General features: G+C 46.8%; 1 protein-coding gene across 2 annotated transcripts in view; it reads right to left on the reverse strand.

Moving 5' to 3' along the window:
• Window positions 1–20,358, reverse strand: part of SYNPR (synaptoporin) — a 100,832-nt gene that overhangs the window by 27,851 nt on the left and 52,623 nt on the right. The window contains exons 1-2 of one of the 2 annotated variants that reach the window (XM_056501282.1): window positions 16,601–16,818; window positions 1,372–1,496 (exon numbers count right to left, since the gene is read on the reverse strand). In XM_056501282.1, coding sequence (XP_056357257.1) covers window positions 1,372–1,496; window positions 16,601–16,612 — 137 coding nt within the window. In that variant the 5' untranslated portion in view covers window positions 16,613–16,818. Of the gene's footprint in view, window positions 1–1,371; window positions 1,497–16,600; window positions 16,819–20,358 lie in introns of those variants that run through there. The other variant, XM_056501281.1, reaches the window with a different exon arrangement.

Genomic DNA, 20,358 nt, shown 5'->3' on the forward strand with positions numbered 1-20,358 from the left:
GTTTTCAGATGTCCTTAAAAACATAAAAAACCTACAAAAACTGTTTTCCTATATCACTAGGTTTAAAGCATTCAGACACCAAGAGATGCAAACAACCAATTAATAAAATTTTCAAAAAGCATTTCAAAATTATGGTTCAAACTAATTTTGTTTTTTTGCCTCCCTCTCCCTTGGAGTAGCCATTTCAGATCCTTGCTACTGCAGTGGATGGGAAACCTCCCTCATTTCCAGCTGAAGTTAATGGCAACACTACAGTTCTTCATCTTGGGATGATGTTGAGAGGAATGAGGGATTTGTCTTCACAAACAAGGTGTGGGTCTGCTGGTAGATAAGATTAGCACTGAGAGATAAAAGTAACAATGGGAAGGATTCCACTGATTGATGAATGGAAAAAGATATTTGCCTTTACAAACAAACTGTAGGTTTGCTGATAAATGAAATTGGATATTGAAAGATGAAAGAAGCAATGGGGAAAAACCATGAATTCTATAAGACTTAAAAAGACTTAAGTTTAAATATAATTTGTGTGTCCAACACAACCCTAGAAGAATTCCTTTTCGCTTGTTTAGCTGTCCTTGTAGTTACATTGTTAATGCTCCGTGTGCTTTGCCATGACAGCCATTTGTTCCACACATCAGATCCATTCCTCCTGCCCCCAGAGGAAAGCTGTGGAGCCCAGCTGGCTGCAGTGCAGTGTGCTGTGAGTGGGGGGAAGCTGCGAGCAGCCGGGCCGGGCCCAGCCTGGCGCAGCCCAGCCCGGCCCTGCCCAGCCCGGCCCAGCCCAGTCCAGTCCAGTCCAGTCCAGTCCAGCCCAGCCCGGCCCTGCCCAGCCCAGCCCAGCCCGGCCCTGCCCTGCCCTGCCCAGCCCAGCCCAGCCCGGCCCTGCCCAGCCCAGCCCAGCGCAGCCCAGCCCGGCCCGGCCCAGCGCAGCCCTGCCCAGCCCTGCCCTGCCCAGCCCAGCCCGGCCCTGCCCAGCCCGGCCCAGCCCAGCCCAGCCCGGCCCTGCCCAGCCCAGCCCAGCCCGGCCCTGCCCAGCCCAGCCCAGCGCAGCCCAGCCCAGCCCGGCCCTGCCCAGCCCAGCCCAGCCCAGTCCAGCCCAGCGCAGCCCAGCGCAGCCCAGCCCAGCCCAGCCCTGCCCAGCCCTGCCCAGCCCGGCCCAGCGCAGCCCAGCCCAGCCGTGCCCAGTCCAGCCCAGCCCAGTCCAGTCCAGCCCAGCCCAGCCCAGCCCTGCCCAGTCCAGTCCAGTCCGGCCCAGCCCAGCCCATTCCAGCGCAGCCCACCCCAGCCCACCCCGGCCCAGCCCGGCCCGGCCCAGCCCGGCCCGGCCCACCCCAGCCCATCCCAGCCCAGCCCATCCCAGCCCCGCGTTACCTGAAGGGATAGGCAAAGGCTATGTCAATGCTGAGGTCACTCTCGGACTTGTTTGCACAGTCCACACTGAGGCGCAGCTCTCCAGAGTACCCACCGCATGTTGCAAATGCAAAGATTGCAAAAAGCTGTCAAAAACAAACAATAGTTTTTTATTTCATTTCGTTTCAGCACCTGCCACAAGCAGATCCGTGCAGCAGCTCTGCAGCACCAGCCCCTGGGTCAGGTTATCCATCACTGCTGGCACTCAAAGCATTTCAAGCACACCATGCATTATTCCTGCACCCTTCCCCAAAGCCAAGAACCACGAACACGAAGCTCTGTTGCCACACCAATTTGTCCATGCCAGGCATCTCAGCTCTTCCCTCCCGAACCCCATTTGGGATTCACAACCCAAGCAGTTGTTTCAATCACCCCACTGACAGGCGAGACTGGATATTGACTGAACATAATGAGTAATCCTTAACCCAAACAAAACACTGGCAGAAATATTTAAAAGGTACAACCAGAAGTAGCAATAGCAGGCCCAGAGAGTTCACACAGCTGCCACTCTCCCAGTTCATGTATGACTTGGAAAAAAAATACCGTGTTTTTTTAAAATTACTTTTCCTGAATTACTGCCATAATCCAAAGTGGACATAGAGGTGAAGTAAACTGGCTGCAAAGCAAAAAGGAATTCTAGGCTTTGGCTGAAGTCAGGCAAACTGGAAAGGAAAAAAAAAGCTTGGGTGGTTCTGATGCAAACCTATACCACATCTTCATCTTCCAGGAGAGAAATAATGAAGGAGGCAGTATGCAGGGCAGAGACACACGAGCTTTTATATCAAGGATTGAAAGAAAAGAATTGGAAGCAGGCATAGGTATCTTCAACCATCATTGACACAGGCTTCCTTGGAAGATCCTGAGTAGAATGGGGACAGTTTATTTATGCAGTTGTAATTTAAATTAAAGGACAGGTTAGGTTTTGTTGACTGCAGCACTATAGCTCTCCATTAGTTTTAACAGAGTTACTGTGAGATCTACAGAGGGGCAGATAAGGAAATGGCAAGCAAATGCCCAATCCCAATCCCAATTAAATAAACTAAAATCAGCAATCCAGAGAAAACAAAGAGTGTACACATCTGGGAAAGAAACCATGTTTTTGGACAATGAAAAATTATGCAGCAATCAGATGTAATGGCAAAAGAACAGACGGAAAATAAAATAAATAGAAAAACTAGATCTTTTCTTGCTTCATAAGGCTTTGCAAAACATGCCATTAATCTTAGTTCTCCCAATTTGCAGCATAAACAAAGCCCCAAGTTTCACCAGCCTCCTTGGAATTCAGCTTTGCATGTGGACCTTTTCCCCAGAGAGTGACAGATTATGGGGGTGACACTGAGCACTGGGGCAGGGGGACCCTCCCTGGGTGCAGAGTGATGTGCTGAGCACGATGGAGAACAGGGAATAACAGGAGAATGATACAAGTCTCCACCCTGCCACTCACTTCCAGTGTGATCAGGCATATTATACATGGAGGATAGATTTGCAAAGGTATTTAGGCACCTAATTACAAGAAAAGTTAATAAAAACTTTGATTGAATCAATTCTTGCTGAGCTCACTACAGAAGAGGAAAGCTGAACTTCACTATGAATTGACTTGTTAAATATGAGCCACAAAATAAATGTTTTCACTACAACTTAAATAGTGTTCCTTCATCCTAAATGAGACACTTCCTCTGTACATAGAAGTTTTTGCCCTTACACAGCACTGAAAATCAGCATTAATCACCTCAGGTTAATTTGTGAGGTGAGGTCAGAAAACAAGGAGAACAGGAGAGAAGGCTGACCTGCTTTCTGGCCTAATTAACAGAGTTGCAAATGCAAATGTTTTGCAGGTACATAGGCACAAAGATTAACAGTGATATATAAAGAGGGAACTTGAAAGCCTGTGGTGTGAGACCTGCCATAAAGAGCCATCACTTCTCAGCCACCACTCTCAGCAAGGGCACAAGCAGAGGAAAGAGGTGCAATTGAAATGCATCTCCTTTAATCATGCATTAGAAATCAGCATAATGGGTGTCATCATATTTTTTCACCAAGGGCACAGAGCCATGCCCAAAAACACAGCTCAGCTATTCCTTCTCAGGAAGTATCTCCTCCAGAATTCCCAGTTTTTCCTCTCCCTGACAGCAGACTCAAACACCTGGAGCCTTGCTCCTTCAGACAGTTCAGATCCAGCCTTTACCCACCCTTTAGCCCCACAACCAACTCTTACCCAGAAGCTTTTCAGCAAACCCCTCCAGGCACAACCACCAGCTCCACCCTGACCCAGCTCACACTCTGCAGATGGGGAAAGGAAAAGGAACATTCTGCAGACTTTTCTGCCAAACTCCAGCAGCTCCTCAGCCAGCTGAAGCCTGGCTCCCTGCTGGGGCTGAGCAGATGCTGCTGATGGCTGGGATCACCCAGCTGCCAGTAGTGTCCAGCCAGTCCCCACAGCTGCATGCTGAGGACCCAAAGCACCTTTAGGAAGCAAAAAGTGTAAATGGATATTTACAGTTTCCACCAAGGGACTGCAGAGTGAGGGCTGTAAATCAGTGCTATTTCCCTAAGGTACTGTGGCCAAGCAGCAGCATAATTATTCTCCTCCTACCTCTGCATTTCCTCTTCCCCCCCCCACCCCAAGTTGTGCTGCTTTATGTTATCAGAGGAGTGCCCAGAGCAATAAGCCAAGAATTACTAGCTGTTTTTTTGTGCACACAGTAATTCTGTGGCCGTTTCAGGAATACTGTAAACACCACTGTATTTTATTATAGCAGGATTTGTGTAAATGGCAGTTGTAAACCCCATAATGGGAGCTTTATGGGCCAGACCCAATAAAACCTCCATCTGTGAGATAATTTTATTGAATCTGGCTGCTCTGAAATTGAAAAGTTATGGAGGAAGGGAAAGTGCTTCCCCACGTTCCTATTTACTCTCTGCCTATAAATCCACACTCAGCACTAGGTCTATCTGCAAGTGTGCATGCATCCTGCTTCTTCCCTTCACAGGAGATAAATCTCCCCATGTGCAGTTACCCCTGCTTATCCCATAGCTGCTCCTGCCAAGCTCAGGTCTGACAGCCAGTCCTGTGCTTGGCTTCCCTGCAGCAGCAATGGCAGAATCGTGGTGCCCTTGAGGCAATAAATCCTTATTGTGCCAGGCTATTCCTGCCCACAGGAGTGGGAGCAGGGCAAACCCTGCTTTCTCCTGTGCTCTCCATCCCTCCTGCAGCTGCAGCTATTGCCTTGCTGCTCTTATACAGGGGGGAGGTGCCTTCACATGTGCCTGGACCCTTGCAGGGAAATGGAAAATGTCCCCAGCCCGGATCAATGGTGCACATCCCTTGTGAGATAACACACCAAGCACCCCACCAGTTCAGTGTGTGCTATGGGAGCAGTCACCAACCCACCCAAAGAGGTCACAGACCAAAGGCAGGGAGAGGAAGGAACATTATTTGTGCTTCTCAGCACAGACTGGAGCAATGCCTGGCTGGAAGATCATCCTTCTTCCTCATGGTCTCTGACAAAACTGACAAGGCAATGAGTTTCTGTAAAGTGATTAATACCATTCCCACATCCTGTTATGGTGATATTCCCTCTCTAACCTCCAGCTTTGGCCTGGACTACAGGTACATTTTTGTAAAGAATTATAATCCCACAGTATAACTTTACTAACAGAAATTATATTTATCCTGGTACTGTGCAACAATAAACCAGCCTTCCCTGTCAAATCAGACAAGCATGTTTTAAAGATCAGTTGGCTCCTTAGCACTTTTGAGAAAAAATAGCAATGTAATACCCAGCAGAGCACAACACTGCTTCTCACACCAGCACAGGGCAGGGAAAGGTTCATCATATGATTTATGGGACCACCCCTCTTCTTCTGATGCAAGGTCACTGGAATGGCAGTGAATCCTGTAATTTGGCTTTCAGGTGCTGTCATTTATCCAGGCTCAAGGCTGGTTGCTTCCTTTCCCATCCCAGTGGCCAGGGGCTTGGGGTGTGTGATGCCCTGGAGGAGCCCAAGTCCCAGCTGTGAATTAAACAGTTGGTAGTTCCTCAGCAAGTGACCCTGCACGTCACTCATCCCACCATGGAAGGGAAAAACAGGATGATTCCCTATCACTTCTCCCTGTTTGGCTTTGTGACAATTCCCCTCAATGCCTGCTGAGCAACAGGCTGGCTCTGCACACCAGGAGAAGGCAGAACAGCTCCTGACAAGGCGAGTTAAAAGGCTTATGTGGCGCATGCTACAGCTGAAACATCCCGGTAGGAAGACAACACTGTCATTTAAAATTGATGAAACTTCTATATAAACCACTTGCTTTTCCTGGGAGCATGTCTGCCCTGTGCAAAACTACCCTGCTGCAGAGGAGAGGACCTGCTCTGCCTGGAGGGCTCTGCTCTTTCCAGGAGGGCAAGATCTTAAAAAGAAAGTGTTAAGTCTTGCCTGGAGCTGTGCTGGCCAAAAACAGGCTGAGGGGGATGCAGTTCACTCTGTGGTTTAGTCTCCAGTGCTTTCTCTTGGCACCAAGGAAGGAAAATGGGAATGAACCTGCTGGATGCCTTCCCAAAGAGGTCCCCCCAGTCCCCTACTCCTGCCCTAACACTGGAAAGCTGAGGGGAACTTCTGACACTTTGAAACAGCAATCTGAAATATTCAGAACGCCTGCACTATTATTAGTCATTTCACATGTTCAGAGCGTTTTAAAAGCAGACCTGTTTTTTCTGGCATCATTTCTGGATCTGAGACCTCCCTTTCTCCATGCCACCATAACAGAGAGACTGCAAAACCTTTGCCAAATGTTCCATTGCCTGACATTTCCCACTGTGGCCAAGAGCATGTGTGGAGCTCCAAGGGCTCTGGAGCTGTCCCCCCGCAGCCAGCATCGCTCACCCCGCTGAGTGTCTCGTTAAACTGAGATTATTTATTTATAGAGCAGAACCAGTAATTGAACATTATTATTAAGGCTGTAAAGGGAAGGTTGGAAGGCACTAAATGACTGTACGGGAAGCATTTACTGCAGAACTGATGGCCCAAAATGTGTCACCAGTGAAGGATTAGGAAGCTCTCTCTCCTCTGGGTCTCTGCCTGTTTCTTTTTTAAAATCTGGCATTTTTCCTGCACGGATCTGAGCTGCAGACTTCCTGGAATCACTTCTCCTACATACAAGCCTTTGTGCACTGGAGATTATCAGATTATTGACTTTGGGATTCCTAATTATATCAGCTTGACTGGTTGATGAATTGGAGGTGGAGAGCATAGTGCAGGCAATGCAGTTCTGGGGGGATGACAACTAGCTGGAGTCATTTTCCTTCAACAACAATACAGGAAGAAAACTGAAATATATTCTGCTCTGCTGAGAACCAGCCCTAAAGCCACAGTTCACTGACTGCTGGAACTTAGTGTCCTCACCTTACAAATAAAAAGCAGCATTGCTAAGAAGGCTCCTGTGCCAGCCCAGCCCTGGTCTGTGTGGAGTGAAAACCTCAGGGATGAGGGAGCAACTCCAAGTTTGGGCATGAAGAGCCACATATGCCACTGTCATCCACCTGGAGGAGACCAATCTGCTCCACGACTTCCCCACAGGGCTGTGGGGGTCTTCATGAGGCCATCTACAGCAATAAACCTCTGTCTGGCATTCTGGAGCACCCACAAAGAGCAGCCCTTGATGCCACCAGCTGGATGGAAAGACCTGACCCCAGAGCAGGCAGAAAGTCCACAGCATCCTCTGTGTGTTTAAAGAACAACACTTCATTTAATTCTTAGCACTTTTTTTAATGAAAAAAAAACCCAAAAGCCAACAACTTGATTTGATTCTTAATGGAAAGATTTATGGAAATGAAATTGGGGTACTTTTAGTGAGTAAAGATCGTTTTATAATAACTTGGTTATACAATACTTTAATCCCAAGGAGACAATTTTCTCTCTTTTGCTTTGAAGAAAACCTTTATCTTTTCCATTCATCTTCCATTGATTATTCTAAAAATCCCATTTAGCTCCACCAAATAATGGTATGGTAGTTTTTCTCATTATTTTTTAATAGAATAAAGCCCAACTGTATATGAGAGTATTAGATAGCCATTTGTTGGGGTGAAGAACACTGCTCCTCCAGATGGCCAGACAGTATCTGTGTAATGCCTTTCCTATTTATTAAGTTCAAAATGTAATGCAAGCTATTTCATCCAGTGTTTGATGGGTCAGCCACAAAGTTAAAAGCTAATGCTAAGGTTGGCAGCATGCATGGAAGAGTTAACAGGCAGAAAAGAGGGACACATATAGAGCATCTCTTCTTGGACTCAGTGAAAAGCTGTTGGAGTACAAAGGTACTTACACAAACTGCCAAGCTCTCCCAGCACCTCTAACCATTAGTCAAAGGTTTGAGGCAAGCATTTACAAGGACCTGAGGGTTTTTAAAATTTATTGTGTAAATTGCTTTCAGCACACAGACATTGACACATTGGTGGCATGTCTGCCATGAACCAAAAAACACTGATAGGTGCTGCAATCAGGCTTAGGAGTACCTGGGGTAATTACTGGGTGTACAAGGCTTCATTTGGGATGTATCACAGACACACCTGCAGCCCTTTTCCCCTCTGGCTGTAGAACAGCCTGGAAGTTATGGCTCTGCCTCTGCAGCTCCACAGCTTCCCATTGGTGCCCTCTTCTTTTAAGGACACAGGAGCACAAGTTGGACAGACATGTTTAGATTTGTACATACAATCCCTGAATGACTCATGCTGTGACATATGTCACTGCAGCAGAGATGTGCTCCTTTTTGGGCCTGAGAGCTTTTCTAGTCCTAGACTTCCAGCCAACAAAAAAACCCAACAAACCAACTGTGGCAGTCTCTACCAGGATCCACATTGTGACAGCACCCAGAGCATCACAAGTGCCCAGAGTTCTGGAGCAGCCACTCCCAGTCTGTGTCCCCTTCCTCTTGTCTCATGAGCTGCTTTGGCATCAAACACATGTGACCATCATAGGCAAAACCATGGAAAGCCACAGACAGCCACCTTTTCTAACAGGTCAAGTCAGTTTTCATTTTACTAACAGGTAATGTGCAATAACCCAGCAAACACAGATTAATGCATAAACTTAACTCTGTTTCTGCTCCCTCCAGAAAACAACAGGTTTTGTGCAGACTTTGCAGCCTGATTATATGGAATTTATTGTGTAACAGGTGTAAACATTTAATTATAAAATAAAAATAATAACGATGGCTGCTCGTTTCCTGTTTTGCTTGGTGGGTTCAAAAGCATCTGGGCTTAAAATGGCCCATAATGTAATATAAATGCATACAGAGCACGATCCAAGTTATTACTGAGTAGGATTTTCTCCCTCTAATAATCACAGGGATTTACATTATGGCTGAGTGACATGCACACATGAGAAACACTCTGTGAAGGGAAGGTGCCCCTGAATTTAATGTCTTCAAACCCTGGCTGGGTTTGATACAGGCACAGGGACTCATCCAAACCAAGGCTACACCACCCTGCAGCACTGGATGGCAGGGAGCACAAACCCAGCTTGCAAAAGCAGCTTTGTACACAGTGTGCACAGCACCTGCCCCAGGCTGGGGCTGGGACAGAGAACCCCCAGCCCCACTGCCAGCTCTCCCAGCATCACCACCAGGCACCACTGTCCCTTGGCAACCCTCCCTGATGGCTCCTGGAACTGCTTCCCTGCCTAATTTGTGCTTTTGTTCTTGCCATTAGCTCCAGCTCCTTTCCCAGCACTACTCCGTGGAGCTGGGCTCCTGAGGAGAATTTTCCTGCTCTGGTGACAGATGCACACAGCAGAACTGAGAGGCTGGAGCACTCCTGTGCCCAGAAAATGCTCTCACAGCTGGGTCCCTGCAGCGTGGCACTGAGAGGGGGCTGCAGCCAAACCCTCCCCGGGTCAGCACTATGGAAAATGATTAGTACAGGAAAGGCTCTCCTCCTTCAATCACGCTGTATTATTTATGACCTAATGATTGCCCATTGACTAGCAGGGATTATACATTCCTGAAGATGTTTCTGGGTGAATGGAAGGGCATTAACCTCATTATTATCAGGTCCATGCTCATCAGAGACCATTAGTAGCTTCCTCTCAGCTCCCTAGGCTCCAGTGGAACTCTCTGGTGTCATCTGCTGCCTGTCACCTGCTGTCCCACATGCCTGCCCTGGCTCTGCCTCCAAACATGGGGCCCACTGCCTCATCTCAAACCAGTTTTGGATGGAAAAATCCACTGGAGCTGGCTTTGACCTCAACACCCACATCTGTGCAAAAGGCTGGAATGAGAATTTGCTCCTGGCTAAATATCAGCCCACATGGTAAAAATAATTTATTTTTTAATAATTAAGATGATGGGCTATAAATGAAGGTTTGCTTTGCTGAGCTCTGGGAATTTACAGGGAACATTTTGAGCAAGAAACATTTTGAAAATTAAAACCTCCCTCTCCTTTTCCACCACTCCTCTCATACTCTGTCCCCAGAGATGGTATTGCTCTCCTTCCCACACTGAAATCATAAAAAGCAACACCTAAGCACAACATATTTAGGAAATGCTAACAACATTGTCCTTATCTCACTAGCTCTGAAACACTTCATCTGGACAGGTTAAGTTGTCCTGTTCCCCTACATCTTCCCATTTCTGTGCTGCTCCACACCTCTTGCCTGTCTCCTTTTATTCACACACCTTAATTCATGCTCTCTGAAATCTATACACATACCTGCTTCCAAACACAAAGAGAAAAAAATATTTCAAAAGTCTTGCCTGAACGTTCTCCATTTCCTTCGTGGTTCACAATATTTAATTCTGAGACAACCAGTCATCCTTGCCTTTCTCTCAGCTGCCAGCAGCTGCTGCAAATCTTCTGTGCCACTTCCCAATGTACTTCAAATCCTCCCAGAGCCCAGAAAGGAAACAGACTCTTGTACAAAACCAATAATGCATCAATATGGTTTTGGCTGTTGCAATCTTTACATCTGCACTGCTGGAGATGAATATCCAGCTTTTTTTTTAATCTATAGACTCTGGCCTGTGGAATAAAGCCAGGGCCACTAAAATAAGGAAGCAGAGAAAACACAAGCAGAATGGAAAAAGCAATTGAACATGCTATAAACTTAGAATCAGGTGAAAGCTAATTATGGCCATGCTCACTGAAGAGATAAGGACACAGTGAGGGAGATAGACTTATTAATTATTTGTGTTATGGTGCCACTTAGAAGCCCCAATCCTTTATCTGGGACTAGCTGTACTATACACAGCAAACACTTAGATGTATCTTTGGGTACTGGTACAGAGTTTTAAGGAAAATGTGCAAATGCTCTCCTTCTCCTTCAGCAGTTCCTGGTTTGTTAATGCTTTTAAAGGAACATGAGTCCACCATCAGACTCCTACTGAGCAGCTCACAGGATGGTCTCATTGGTCAAAGAACAAATAATTCAGCATGAAGGCAGCCTGCACTGAAGGCTGAATTGGGCAAACCCCAGGAAACCTCCAAAGTGGGCATGAGCTGCATCCATCCCCATCCCCATCCCTACTATGGGGGACAGAACACTCACTGCTGCCAACAGAGACGTTTCATCCTCATTGACTCTGTGCAACTTTGATTGCTTTTCTAATTAAGATACATTTTATGGTAATCTACCAAGCCCCTTAGACTAAATCACTCACTTAATCTGTTGTTAGTGCCCATATGTTTACAGCTTTACAGCCTGCTGCAGCATATTTGCTTTGCCACGGCGCCGGGGAGTTTCGGTGACAGATGAGCCACTGCAGAGCCCTTCAGGTGGCACAGGGCTCTGCCACCCAGCCTGTGCACGGACAGACAGACAGCCAGACAGCCCTGACACACACACAGTGCTTTGCAAAAGAGAGGAGAGGGAAGCCACAGCACTGCAGATACCCCACACTGATCACCTGTCTCTGTCTCTACAGACGGGCTTAGCGCATCTTTCTCATTTTATTTTCTCTCCTTTCTCTTTTTCTTTCTTTTTCCTCCAAAATAAGAGGTGGCACATGACAGGAGAGGACTGCTGAAGAGTTTCACAGTACTGTCACACCTCTGGCCCCAGAGCTCAGTTACCAGAGAGTCTCACTGCAGGTGCAAGTGCTCTTTGCAACCTTTTGGTCAGATCTGCAAACTAAGGACAGAGCCCATAAGCAAAACCAGGAAAAACCACACTCAAGGTTTTCCCATAAGCAAAATCAGGAAAAACCACACTCCAGGTTAGGTTGTCATCTACATCCTATGTTCACAGAAAAATTCCCTGGAAGAAAATGATCATATAACTCTATAGGAACTCTTGATCAAGAGTAACATGAAGAATAAACACCTGCCATCACCAGCACTGACAGGCAGCTGCTGCCCAGTATCAATACAAATACCTTTCCCCCTGCAGAGTTTCTATTGATCTGAACAGGATCAACAGAGGTGAGGAAAGTACTCATTACATCTTCCAAGGACTTGGCTCAAAAAAGAGTATCAGACATTCAAAAGGAGCCAGATATTTAAGGCATTAATTTTTTAAAGGGTTTATGGAATTTCTCTAGGAATTGTTTGAGCTGCTAGAGGAGCAGCCAGGAAGACAGGTCTCAACGGAAATTAAGCTCCTGGGATCTGAACACCCTAAAATTATATTTCAAACCCCTTTCAAACCTCCTAGCAGGGGACAGTGATGCCTCCTCCACTGGCACGAATTTCAAATTTTCGGTCCCAAGGCTTGCAAAGCACCGTGCTGTGAACCTGTCCCTGCAGTTGCACCAAGCCTATTCTGCACATCAGCCTGAAGTCATCCTGCACAGTGGGTATCACACTCCTGGGGAGGCGATGCAGGCTGCTGCAAGGTCTGAGAGCTGAGTGGTTGTTGGTGCTACTGGGCTGGGGTGCAGCTGCCCCCACACCTGCTACCACCAAGCAGCTGAGATGAGGGATCACCACACACTGCAGCATGAGGATGGACAAAAGGACAGGCACAAAACCCCATGAACACTGAAGACTTCTGTGTGTATGACATGATGAGCAGGGCAGGCTTGCTGTCCCCCCGAGTCTGTGTCAGCCATACCCTGCAGAGATGTAGGGCTGCTGGGATCAGTTCTGCTCAGCCAAAAGCTCCTCTGCCAAGAGAAAGTCTTGCAGCAATATACTTGACCACATTTTCACTTTGTGCCTTAAGTTCCCTGGCTGCTGGCAACCTGCCCTCAGGGACAGGGATGACTTGCCCCTGCCTGCAGTCAAACCAGCCATTTCAAGCCACTTTTCCTGCTTCAAAGCAATTAGGATGAGACCAACTGCCTTTCTTAATAAACCACAACCTGTCTTCAGGGCAGTCTGGCACCCCTGCTATGATGAGTTATGTGGCACAGAAAAACCAGGCCTTTAGTTTTGCAGGGTAGGAGCAGGAAATGTGCTTTTCAGCCCCTTCCCCTCCTGGGTTACCCAAACACTCTCTGACCATTGCCCTGCTCACCTCAAGGACTGCACTGAGCCAGATAGCAGGGCTGAGCAAAGTTAGAAATGCCCAGCACTGCCCTCAGTCCAGCAGCATTAGAAAGTGTGTGAGATGTGCATTGCTCAGGCACCCATGCCCTCCACACCTGAGGAGCTAAAGGACTGTAAAAAGACAATTATTTTTATGTACTTGTCCTCCAGCATGGTGGCACACAGCACATTTTATGTGCCATGTTTTCTGTGCCAAGCTATGCAGCTGCTCTAAATACATATGGTCCTTATGAAACAGCAATCACAGAAACACCAGAAAGCCTCTGAACTGAGTGCCTATTAACTACATTTTCAGGAACAAAGCACATGGGCTTGTCTGTGGAATGCCCTGGCTGCCTATGGGATGCTGTGCACCAGCATCAGCTCAGCCCAGCCAGGGCACAGACCCAGCAGAGCCTGTGAGCCACTGCTGAGGGGCACACCACCAAATATTCCCACCAGCTGCTCTTCAAGCAGATGAGAAGGCACATGAACTATTACTTAAAAAAAAAAAAAAAAAAAAAAAAAAAAAAAAAAAAAAATAAATAAATAAATAAATAAGGACTGGGGAGATGGACAATGAAAGCTGTCCAAAATCAGCTTAAAATGACTAAGCAGTTATTGCTAATCTGAAATTTCTCTCAGATTTTAGAAGAGTTTATCTTGGGCTTATGCAACATCCTTACATTCTCCTGTGGGTTTAATAAACTCAGTTACAGCCTTCTAACATCTTATTAAAGTACACTTCATATATCTATTAGCATAGCCTGGTATCATGAGAGTAGCAGACTATTCTAGGTTTAATCTGTGACTTTCTGAGCAGATACACACTCAAACATGTTCTCATAGCAGCTCCAACTTGTGCTACAGCTGGAGTTCTTAAAGACTTCTGGAGCACATGGATACGGTTCAAGTATGAGAGAATTAAAGGGTCAATAAATTAATCAATATAATGCTGCAAACTCGAGTATTAGGTAGTCTGAAAATATTAAAGGTATACATCTTGTTTTCCTCAGTCTACTATTACAGTCTCTGGTTTGTGCAGCCTGGAAAGCTCGCCAGGAGCTGTGATGGGAAGAGAGAAATAACTGCACCTCACTGTTATTCACAGGTAACAAGGAGGTCTCCAAGTTAACCAGGAGGGCTGAGGAATGAGGCTGCTGAGCTGTAAAAGCAAAGGCAGGGAGCAGAAAGTCAGAGCAACAGTCTATTGACCTGTACTAATGATGTTACACTCTGAAAAGTAAGCTATTTTCTTAATTAAAGATTTTCTTTATTTCATTAACATATATTGATGAGAAGCATGTTGCTGCCAAGCTGTCATACTTTAGATTGATCTAAGGTAACAGGCAGTCAGATTTCATACTTCAGCTCGATCAATATTAAATAGCTCTGACTGATTTTTTCTATCAAATATTGCAGCATTATTTAGGAGGCACCTTTGATTTAAAATGCCAGAGGGAACACAATAAATAAGAATTCCTTTCCCCTTTAATCATCATTGTCCATTTTCTGCAGTAAAATGAAGTGCAAAACAAGTTTTCAAAGCAGGCATCCCTCTCTGCAAAGCCAAATACAAACTGAAAATATTTCAACGTATCTAAAAATCACAGAACAGTTTGGCTCAGCATGAGACTACAAAGAAACCAAGCCTAAACACAATTTTGTGGGCTTCATGATTCCTGAAAAGCCCCACTTCTCCCCCAGCCAGTACAGTTACACAAATAAATAGAGATGCATATAACTTACCGGAGCAAATATCACCATACACATTTACAAAAAGATTTATAATCCAACTTGCGTCTCCTGAAATAAAGCAAGGTTTGTCTCATACTAAAAATAAAGGCTCCCAAAAGCTTCTCACAGGAGAGAGAGAGAGAGAGAGAGAGAGAGAGAGAGAGAGACACAGAGAGAGGGAGAGAGAGGGAGAGAGAGGGAGCAAGCGAGCATCAGCTCCTTGCCTCGCTTTTTATGAAGCAAATAAGGAGAGCAAGAAAATCAATGCTGAGAGAAAGTGAGATGATATACCAATCAGGCAGCAGCCTCAGACTTGTTTGCAGAGGGATGGCAAAATGCTCATATTATTAGGCACTGACTACACACAGCCTGAGTGCAGCAACCATTCCCCTCGGCGAGGGGCTGATTGCTCTGTGTGGTGCAGGTACCACTGTGGTGGGCTGGGAGAGCAGCCCCTTCCCACCCACTGCTAATGCAGCATTGCTTTGGTCTCCTGTCTGCTCCCAGAAAAGAATCAGCTCACAATTTTGGGCTGAAGTTGAAAAAAGCCTGAGGATCCTCCAAACTGTCATTGGAGCTTTATTGTGGGGTTTGGGGGCTGTTTGGACTCTGTTACATTTTGAGATGCTTTTCACTGCCCCTCAGACAGCTGCCCTGCAGCTGCAGCAAGGAGCCCATCCAGAAAGGGGAAAGACTTCTCAAGTCTCCCATACCTTCATGTGTGCTGAGCTCACCCTGTGCTTGCACAGGACCAGACCTCCAAAGCTTCCTGGAATTTGAGCTTTGTTCCTTTTTGAATATCAGAGAAAACCAGTGGAAACCCATGGGTTGCCATGCACCAAGAGGGGAAAATTTTGCGCTATTAATCCACCCAAACAAAACCTTTGCTGTGGCCCATGTGTGCTGGAAGGAGGAGGATGTATCAGGGGATGAGCTCAGGCTCCTCTTTGTGAGCCAGACGCATCAGTGGCAGCCAAACACCACTTCTTTGGGAAGGTGCCACATCTGCTCCCCCCAGCAGCTACACACAGACACAAACCCCACACCTTGTCACAGCAAACTTCCTCACAGGAGGGGTTTCAGGCCAGTCCCACATCTCTGCTCTGCATTCAGGACATCAGCATGCTAAGAGCAGGAAAGGATCCATGGATCCCTCTTGGAAAGGTGTTTGCTCTGCACTTACCCGTGCCCCAACACCACTCAGTGCAACCAAGACTAAACCATACTGTGCTGTTCATTGATCAGTGCTGAGCTGATCACTGTTTTACCCTCTTTTCTACCCACAGCATCAAACATTTACAAACAGATGTGACATAAGGCAAATTACCCTTTTATTAGGAGATAGAAGTTACATGCTGGTATACAGATACACCTGTGGGGTGACAATAGCTCTCTGCACTGCAAAATTGGAGCACAATTGCTTTCCCCCAGTGGCTTGGGATTTACAATAAGTGCTGGAATTCACAGGGAAAATCCTGAAGACAAAAGCAAGGAGGCTGAATCCATCTGATAATACAGTTTATCTGTTGGGGGCTGGCACTTCTAGCACAATCCAGGCACGGAGGAGGCTCTGACAACCCTTTATGAGCACAGTACTCCAGGCTCCTTTCCCACAAGCAGGAGCTGCACACCAGGCTGACAGATGTCACTGCTGTCGATGTGGCCCTGTGTTTCCAGCAGATACAGCCTGATGCTGCTGGATGCTGTAATGAGCAGCTGCTGTGATGCTCAGAGAGTTCTTCAGGCTGAAGCACTGCTCTGCTGCGTGGTGCATTTTAACATACACAGAAACGTTCGCCAGCTACCTGCACGCTGCCTGAGCCCCAGCCACGAAGATTAAACACCCCAGTGACCCTGGTCTGCAGAGCTGGGCAGCTTTTACCTGTCCCTGCACTGTGAGCAGCCCTTTGATGCCTTACAAAGGCAGGCAGGAGCTGCACTCTGCAGTCACGTTCACGCTGCACGTGGTCAAAGGTGACCAAGGACCACACAAAACTTACCACCCACTGCATCAGCACAAAGAGTGATGCTGGCTCTCCTGCAGCCCTGGGAGCTCTTCTCCAGCCTGTGGGTGCACACTGGTGGAGGATGGCAGGAGGATACTCAGCTTGCCTCAGCTCCCCAGCTGATGCATCTCACTGCTCCTGGCCTTCTTCACTGCATTCAGCTCTCCAGCTGGCACTCAAATGCGCTGTATCTCATGGTGACCAGCCTCTTGCTGCAAGGTGTGAGAGTAAGTGAAATGCAAACACCTCTCATTTCATTTTCCAGTGAGAAAATTTATTTTCCCTTCCCACAGCTAACAACTGCTTACTTAAACTCACTAAAGTCTTCTGAAAACTTTGAAAAACATACATTAGAGGAGTTTTGCTGAGCTGAGAGCTGCCATGTCTCAGCCCTCTAAAATATGTGTGCACCTGGGCACCTGTGTGGGATGTAGGGATGCAGCTTTAGCCAGAGCCCAATGAGTTGCAGCAGATGAGGACCTGTCCTGTCACACACCTCCTCCAAATGACACTGAAACACAAACTCCACAGGATATAGAAACCAAGGGCTGCTTTTCTCCCCTAACTAGTAACACACCCTGAATGCTGTGGATTAGTTCTAACAACGCTGATAGTGAATGTGCCAGTGTTTGGTAACAAGACAAAACACTTGTCAGGCTGCAGCAGACCCTGCAGCACTGCAGCCTGGTCATTTCTCCAGCTTTATTTAATTCCTTTTCAAAAATTCATCTGAAATACTGCATGGGGCACTCAGCATCACCAAGCACAAGAAGAGCTGCTGCCAAGACCAGCTCTGCTTTCCCATGTCCCTGTGCTGTATCAGAACTTTTTACTTCTGATTTTTGAGTTGGGAGTTTCAAAGCAAACTAAAAAACTTCCTGGCATTTAAAAGCAGTATACATCTAACAGATTTGCATCAACTCTGTGCAAGGTTCATGGCCAGTGCTGCTGAAAGAGATGCAGTGACACCAGCAAGAGGACAGGCAGCAGCCTGGGGAGAGACTTATCCCTGGATACAGCAGGACTCAGGGGAGGCATCTGCATGAGGACAGCTCAGAATTACAAATGCTGGAAAAGACCCCTGAGTACAACTTCATGCAGCACTGCCAAGTCCACCACTAAACCACATCCCTAAGCAGCACACACATGTTGTTTGAATGCTTCCAGGGACAGAGGTTCCATCACCTCTCTGGGCAGCCTTATTCCAATGTCTGGCTCTTTCAGTGAAGAAACTTCTCCAAATATCTGGTTCCCCAGCACTCCTTGCTGTCTCTTCCCACCATTCCCCAACCCACTATGGAGTATCCTGCGTCACCACAGGAGAAGCCCAAAGGCACTCACTACCCTTAGACCCTCTCATTGCCTTATTGCTTTATTCCTAACATGCTTGTTCACATTATCCCAGAGCCCTGTTCATGCCTGCTCCTGTGTGTGTGTGCAGATTTACAGACACTGCTGAAATCACACACTGCACTCTGGAGATGGGGTTTCATTAGCCTAGTCATGGAGCACCTGAGCTGGAGCTTTCCCAATCAGGGTCCTCAGCTCTGCCCAAGGCTGGACTGCACCCTTGTCCTGCCCAGGTAAAGCCAGGAACAGGCAGCAGCACCAAAGGCCCTTTGAACCATGCTACTGCACTGGTGGCCACTCCACTTTTGGAAAAGTTCATTAATAATATTGAAGTGTCCATCCCACTGTGCTGCAGAGAAAGCATCAATCAAGGCAGCAGTGGTGTCCAAGGAGGCTGGAGCCTGGCAGAAGGGCTGGAGCCCCAGCTGGGAGAGGGTAATCAGCCTACCTGGAGCTGCTGCTGTGAACAACCCACCAGCACAGGGAATATGAGATAGGCTGCCTGTTTGCCAACAGAGATTTTCACATTTCCCTTTCTATCTTTATTTAAATTTGGGAAGACAGAAAATTAACGAAGTCTGAGATCTAAAACTGGAAACCATTTGTTTTTCTTGTGGAAATGGAAGGTTTCCTAATGAACTTCCCCTCCCCCTGTGCCACTCAGATCCGGATGCAAATATTGCCGCGAGTTTATCAATCTGCGCCTGTTTCACGCCGTTTGCAATGCTAATGAGTAAACCAATTTTGACATATTATGTAAGCCAGTTTCTGAAACAGAGATTCTTGGCAGGCCAAATGTAAACACAGACACCCTCTTGCATCCAATTTAAATGAGCATGTTTCTGAAAGCACTAAGGGCTTGATTCTGTTGACTTATTCCTGATTTACTCCAGTGGAAAAAAAAAAAAGGTGGGGGGGAGATAAAACTAACAAAAATACCCTTTCAATTCAATTACTAGTGCAGCAGCAATTTGCAAAATGAAACTAATTTTGTAACAAGGAAATGTGCTGGAATAAGCTAATACAGGTTGGTGACTCGGGCACTGTGTGAGCATCAGCACAGCACATGCCTGAGAGCACACATGCCATTCCAGATGGAACTGATGGGGGAGATGACAGCTCTCCTCTCCCTCATCCCCCCAAGCCAAAATTAGGTTCAGGTAGTGGCCCACGGGTTGGACCAGCCCCAGGAGGTGACTCCTCCCAGCCTCCCGCTCTTCCACCAGAGCTCTGCAGAAGAACGATGCCTATGGGGCAGCAGACACAGCCCAAGAGCAGCACCAGCTGTTGTGAGCTGCCCCTGTCCCTCACACAAGGGCCAGCAGGAACCCAGAACATGAGGGAATATTTCTTTCAGCACACACTAAAAGTCTGCACTTCACCAGAGCGTGTCCAGGTGTCAAGACCCCACGCAGTACTCACTGCCTTGTCCTGGCTCAAACCTGGCAACACGCCCCAACACAGAAAGCCAGACACTGTGATTAATGGATTATATCCACTTTTTAAAGACTAGCACCAGAAAAACATGCTGGAAGGTAGCCACTTTGGATGGCAGACTGCAACAACCAGCAGAACAACTCCCAGTGACACAGGGATAAGCTGAAAGTCACAGGCTCAGAGGTGGGGGTAGGAAAAAAAAAAGAGAGAGAAGGGATACATTTTTAAAAGAAAGGCTCTACCAGAGAGATGAGCAGGATTTTATTAAAGTGAGGAAGGGCCGAAATCAAATCTTTCATTTGCACTTTTCCCAGTACCATCTGGAGCATTTGCATCTGCCAAAAACACGGCACATTTCTTTGACTAGTGGAACCAAATGGGGTAGAGGCAAACCTGGAGGTGGCCTTTGCTCTGCTGTCAGCTCTGGGCACCTCCACAGTGCTTTAAAACTGAAACATGTGTGTGAAGTTGGACTGTGATGCTCCTGCCATGACAGAATAAAGCAATAAAATCAGAGACATGCTGTGCTGTGAGGTCGGGTGTGCTGCCACAGAATGCATTTATTGTGTGTCAGAGATCCCGCCAGACACTAGAGCTGCAAAACACCACTTCACATTAAACTCCCTGCACAACATCACAACCAGGATACCATTTATCATACCTGGATCTTTTACATTACACAGTAAAGGAGAGCAAAAGGAAAAATACTTTTAATCTCCAAGCAAATATCCTATCCTGAGCTTTCAATGGTGAAAGCAAACCTGAGAGTTCTTCCCTTTGTGCTGTGCTGCACTTTCAGGCTATGATCATAAGCAGCTAAATGCCACACATTTGTTGGCTCATTAAGTTTCACCCTGCAAGTTTAACAACTGTATATTTCTAAAGTAATTCACATTTTTATACCGAAAGAGAAAACTTACTGCTGTCTAGACACAGAGGAAAAAAAAATAAAAAGGACAGTGCTT

The sequence above is a fragment of the Oenanthe melanoleuca genome, chromosome 12 (assembly GCF_029582105.1).
Source record: "Oenanthe melanoleuca isolate GR-GAL-2019-014 chromosome 12, OMel1.0, whole genome shotgun sequence".
Taxonomy (NCBI): Eukaryota; Metazoa; Chordata; class Aves; order Passeriformes; family Muscicapidae; genus Oenanthe; species Oenanthe melanoleuca.